Source organism: Seriola lalandi, unplaced genomic scaffold, assembly GCF_002814215.2.
Source record: "Seriola lalandi dorsalis isolate HSWRI2012SDOR001 ecotype SW California unplaced genomic scaffold, Sedor1 jcf7180002054953, whole genome shotgun sequence".
Taxonomy (NCBI): Eukaryota; Metazoa; Chordata; class Actinopteri; order Carangiformes; family Carangidae; genus Seriola; species Seriola lalandi.
Window position 1 is genome coordinate 603116 of NW_019525504.1, and position 6237 is coordinate 609352.

Sequence of the window (6237 nt, forward strand, 5' to 3'; positions counted from 1 at the left end):
TGGACAAGGCCTTACAGAGTCCAAATGGACACCTGGACTTGTTCCTCCGCTTCCTCCTGGGTCTTTCACTGCAGACCAATCAGACTCTCCTGCTAGGTCTATTGAGACAGACAGGAAGTTACTCACAGACCAATCAGAAAACAGTCCAGTACATCAAGAGGAAGATTGAAGACACTCCCTCTGCAGAGAAAACCATCAACCTGTTCCACTGTCTGAATGAACTGAATGATCGTTCTCTAGTGGAGGAGATCCAACAGTCCCTGAGATCAGGAAGTCTCTCCACAGATAAACTCTCTCCTGCTTAATGGTCAGCTCTGGTCTTCATCTTACTGTCATCAGAAAAAGATCTGGACCTGTTTGACCTCAAGAAATACTCTTCTTCAGAGGAGGCTCTTCTGAGGCTGCTGCCAGTGATCAAAGCCTCTCACAAAGCTCTGTAAGTATATAGATAGTTGGATTCTTTCATCATTATATGAAGACATTTCTATCTTTTCAACAGGAGAAAAATGCATTCCTTTTGTTTTTAATTCATTATCATCATCTCTTCAGACTGAGTAGCTGTAACCTCTCAGAGAGAAGCTGTGAAGCTCTGTCCTCAGTTCTCAGCTCGCAGTCCTCTAGTCTGAGAGAACTGGACCTGAGTAACAACAACCTGCAGGATTCAGGAGTCAACCTGCTGTCTGCTGGACTGAAGAGTCCACACTGTGCTCTGGAAACTCTCAGGTCAGGTCAAAAAATAAACTAGGAAATATAACTGTAAACATCTGGGTAGCTAAACTGGCAAAATGTATCGATATTTAATACCTACAACAAGAGAGGAAACAGAGTCTGGGTAGAGTAGAAAACTGGGGAATTTTTGATTTATGTTTATTTCTTTCTACAGTCTATCCCCATATCAACCACCTATTCGCATCCCTTGAGGTCGCTTCTCTGAAATGACAAATGGATTTTGTGTTGTGAATGATAAATTCAAGACTGGAAAAATGACAAAAACATGAATCCGTTTTCATCATACCTGAAAGGGCTTTAAATTCATCAAATCACATGCATTTTCATGACCTCCATTTTTATTTATCAATTTTATTTTTTAACTCCACGCCTCATGTACATCACCTTCTTTAGCTGATGATCATTTAAAATCTGATTTAAAATCTCACTTTGGCAACACTGTCTAGATTCAGAGAATTACTTTACATGAAAATCATTCATCATTTTATTTTTTTTGGTTTGGCTTTAGTTGTTCAATTCTTCAATTTCCATCGAATATGTTTAAGGTAAAATTTTTAATTTAAATACGTTCAACCTGAACCAAACTAGCCCACAACCACAAACAAAAAAAAAAACATACCACCAAGTGTTGACAGAGGGTTTGTGTTTGTTGTTTTGTGTGTTTACAGTCTGTCAGGTTGTCTGGTCACAGAGGACGGCTGTGCTTCTCTCGCCTCAGCTCTGAGTGCCAGCCCCTCCCATCTGAGAGAGCTGGACCTGAGCTACAATCATCTAGGAGACTCAGGGGTGAAGCTGCTGTTTGCTCGACCGGAGGATTCAGACTGGAGACTGGACACTCTCAGGTATGGAGAGGTCTGCTGCAACTACAGACACTGTCTGATAGTGGAAGAGCTGAAACCTTTTTTCTATCACATCTGATGACAGATCTCTATAGAAGTGTTTTGACTTCAGTATCAACAAAAGAAGAGTTTTTTCCTAATGATGACTTCAAAGTCTCATTATGACTCAGTCATATTTAGGAGAAAAGATCTCACAGTTATGAACCCAGGTGTTGTCAGGTGTATTCTGTCACCTGAGCTGGAATTTCATATTTATTGCCTCTATACATGTTTTTTATCAGACTTTATTTCAGGCTGTATCAGCACAAAGCAGCTTGGAAACCTTTCAGCTGCAGCTGGTTTAACTGCCCCTGAACCAGCAGAGCCACTTTGAGCTCTCAGAGTGTTTTCACCAGAACAATCCCAGAGACTGTAGAAACCTGTTCAGTGTTGATACACTAATAATAACACTCCGACAATAATAATACCATCTCTACTGCTCAGAAACATTAATCTCTCAGTGTCTCCAACCAAGGAGGAAATAAAAGAGAAATAAATCAGGTTGAACCATCGTATCCCTGTCTTCTAAAATATTGATAATCAATAATCACATCAACCTGTCTGAGATCTTGATCTTGTCGTTATGAGAGCTTTTTTATTTAGGAGATAGTAAATCATAGCTATGACATACAGATGTCACGATTTAACGAACAATTTAATAATTTATATTTTTGATTTAATGTTTTTGTCATGAAACGCCTGTTTTCAGACTCTCACGCTTAAAGGTCTCTCACTGCCCAAACAAATCTTAAACCAAATCAGATGAAGCCACAGAGTCTCTCCTTAATGAAAACTATACAGCAGCTGTAGGTTGACAGACTTCCTCTCTGAGTCCATGTATGTTGAGTTGAGCCTCTTTCACTTTGCTCTACAGTTTCTCTTTGACTTTGACCTGATTCCTTTTTAATTTAATGGAGTACCATACCTTACCATAAGGAATTATTGGCACATATTGCTGGGAAGTATTGAAAACAAATGTGATACAATTATAAAAAATTCTAGGTCATTTCATCCCTGCTGGCTTTCCATAATACATTCATACTTTCACACTCAAATTTTATTGTAAGTGCTTTAAAAAAGGTCTTGAAGGTTTTGTAAACAATTATCACCGACCAGAAACAGACCAAACCTAGTGCTTCATCGGCCACACCTCCGGCCTCCGTTCACCACAACTCCCCCTTCCCTTCACATTCTCAGTCAGCGAGGTGATATGAAGCCCAATGAAAGTGGTCACTAAACACACAACAAGACGTTCACACACACACATTAGAATTGCTGTGATGTGCTCCCCAGCAATGCGGACAGTTAGTCAGCTAGCGATAGCAACATTTGCCCAACACATTCATAATATAGGTATTAGCAAGTTAGCTAACATCATGTGTACTGTAACCGTCACTAATGAAAACAGGCATGTAGCATTATGAACCATCCAGATATTGACACATGGAGGAGAAGAAAAAGCAGTCAGCAGACTAGCATTGGCTCCATGGTTGGACTGGGAAAGAAATAAAGTCTTTTACTTATCCATTCGAACCAGCCAGATGAATGACACTTATGGAGCTGGTAAAAACTTTTTTGAAGGTCCACACTTTCTTTATCTCACTGGGTGCTCTTTCAGTGTCTCATGACAAGGACAAACATCTTTATCCCATCCCCTCCGCACAGCGGTGCCCCAGGAACTGGTACTACCATTCTCTTTGCAAATACACCACATCCTTGGATCCGATTATCTACTCGCATGGCTTCTCTGTTATGCAGATGACACCCAGCTGTACTTCTTGTTCCCGCCAAATGACCCCCACGGTCTCTGCAAGTGTGTGTGTGTGTGTGTGTGTGTGTATTTTAGGTTCACTCATTGTGCTGTGAACAGAGGAAGTCTAGTGAACCTACAGCTACTGTATATTTTTCATTAAGGAGCCACTTTGTGTCTTCATCTTATTTACTGTGACATTTGTTTGTGCAGCTTGAGAGCAAGAGACCCAAAGTGTGTGTCGCACACCAGAACTGATATCAAATGAAGAACACACGATGAAATATTTTCTCCATGTTGCCTCCCTGCTCCGTATGATTACAAGATAAAGACTCCAGTTCCTTTATCTTTGTGGTGAACTTAAATCCATACATACAAGCCTACATTTGAACAGAATAATAAAACAATCTGTGTTTAAAAGCCATGTAATTTCCATGTCTGCATGCTGAAAGAGAATGTGCTGGTCTGACCTCCCCTCCTCCTTTCAGGTTCGGGCCTGGTGGAGTTCGATGGTTGACACCAGGCCTGAGGAAGTGTAAGTGTGTTTTTAATTTGATTCATTAAAACAAAGCAGCACATTCAACGTCCTTCAAACTGTCACATCACTCATTCAGATCACTGATGTCATGTGTCATCATCACACTTTCAGTAAATTATCAGATAGATCAACAACTGCAGTTGTCTTCTTCTCTCCATTAGATTCCTGTGAACTCACACTCGACACAAACACAGTGAACACACAGCTCAAACTGTCTGACAACAACAGGAAGGTGACATATATGACAGAGAAGCAGCCGTATCCTGATCATCCAGACAGATTTGACCACTGGCCTCAGCTACTGTGTACAACTGGTCTGACTGGTCGCTGTTACTGGGAGGTCGAGTGGATAGGAGATGTTTATATATCAGTGAGTTACAGAAGAATCAGAAGGAGGGGAAAACGTAACGACTGCGTGTTTGGAAGGAATAATCAGTCCTTCAGTCTGTACTGCTCTGATGAGCATGGTTATTCTGTTTGGCACAATAACGTACAAACATCCATACCCTCCTCCTCCTCCTCTGTCTCTGACAGAGTAGCAGTGTATGTGGACTGTCCTGCTGACACTCTGTCCTTCTACAGAGTCTCCTCTGACTCACTGATCCACCTCCACACCTTCAACACCACATTCACCGAACCTCTGTATCCTGGGTTTGGAGTCTGGTTTTGGTCTTCTGATTCCTCAGTGTGTCTGTGTTGAGTGTAGTAGAGGGGAGCTCAATCCCAAAATCCCAATGTCCCCCCTAAGGCCTAAGCCATGAATCCTTGATGTCACCTGGTACGTGATTAGGTGAGGACTCCAAATGGTGTTAATAGGAATGGGACAGCACTTTGTCACATATTGCATTACCTTGATGACACCCAAAGATGTTTATTTGACATAGGGTTGCCAAGGATCTCCTGTGGGAAATGTACCCACTATTGATGAGTACCTCTCACAACCCCACATCAAATAACCTGAACTATAAGAGGAAATTCTGATTCAGCAATAATACACATAATCCTCTGTGCAAAACTACACAGTGAAGCGTGTTATGGGTAACCGATGATCCAGTTCCTGTCAGGAAATGTGTAGTGCAAGCGTAGTCAGTGTAACAGCACACACTATATATTTTTAAAATAAGATAAAGATACACTTTTTATTTATTGTTTAAAATGTTAAATCAAGGGATATCAATTATTACCTGTTTGGTCTCTGCTGTACTTATGCCTCTCTGTTTAGACCTGGAACTGCCACAGCCACACAGCAGGCTGCCACTGGCTTATGACCAGGGGTTTCCAGAGGAAGTGACCAAGTGTGGTAGAGTTGGAGGGGTGTTGATGTGTTTTATAGTAAGTAATGCTATTGTAATTGCCTTTTAAATTAATATTTATTTACAAATTAGTTTCAGTATGTTTTGTAACTTTAGAGTACATGTGTTGATCAGGTGTTAATCTCCTGTGGGAAAACTGATTAATAAATAATTAAATTAATTAATGTCACTTAGTAGTACCCAGCTGATATAAAGGAGGAGGCTGGATATCCTGGTGAGTCAATTGTGATTATACCTGAAACAGAGACAAGCCAGCAAAATGAAACTGCAAGGGCCCAGGGTAAAAGGGGCAACGTCTAGTGCAGAGGCAAGTTTTTCTTGTTTTTGTCTTTATATATATAAATATATATATATCTTTATTTTTGGCCAGGCCTGCACTGTACATATTTCTGCATGCGAATGTCAGTTGTCACTGCTAAATAAATGCACCTGGACTGCATATCTGGATTTTGCCTCAGTTTTGTGCCTTAGCCACTCAGCCAACCCTTACACGATGGACACTTAAAACCCTCAACGGTCACCATCTTGGCTTCATAGCTAAAGGGGTGGGACCACCAACGTATTTTCATACTTGACAGTGAGCATGACACAGGGGGCACACACAGGAAAGTAAAATGTTCATTTGGAAGTCAAATGAGCAAAGAACACATGGCAACTCAGGGGGACGGCTCGGAGGCCTTATGGACAGGCTGGGCAGTTCAGTGGGGCGACCCGGAGGTCGGGCAAACGGACGGAGCCGTTCTGGAGGCCAGCGGCGAAGACGGGGTCTCTCCGGAGGTCAAGCCGGAGGATGGCGTCGCCCCTCTGGAGGGCAAACAGGAGGACGGCGGCGAAGATGTGGTCTCTCCGGAGGATGGCGTCGCCCCTCTGGAGGGTGACCAGGAGCCGACCTGGTACCAGGGGCAGTAGTCAGCTGGACCACCATCAGGACACGAGGAACAGAGATCGGCCGGACCACAGGAGGCGGCACAGAGTCAGGGGCCACCGGAGACGGCAAAGAGTCAGGGACCACCGGAGGCGGCTGAGAGT

At 42.5% G+C, this 6237-nt stretch overlaps 1 protein-coding gene across 1 annotated transcript in view; it reads left to right on the forward strand.

Annotated features, from left to right (window-relative positions):
• Positions 1–5647, forward strand: part of LOC147817475 (protein NLRC3-like) — an 8902-nt gene extending 3255 nt beyond the window's left edge. Inside the window, 5 exon segments of the mRNA XM_087170553.1 lie at positions 9–436; positions 550–723; positions 1398–1571; positions 3846–3892; positions 4057–5647. Coding sequence (XP_087026679.1) covers positions 9–436; positions 550–723; positions 1398–1571; positions 3846–3892; positions 4057–4595 — 1362 coding nt within the window. The 3' untranslated portion in view covers positions 4596–5647.
• Positions 5648–6237: the final 590 nt, after the last annotated feature.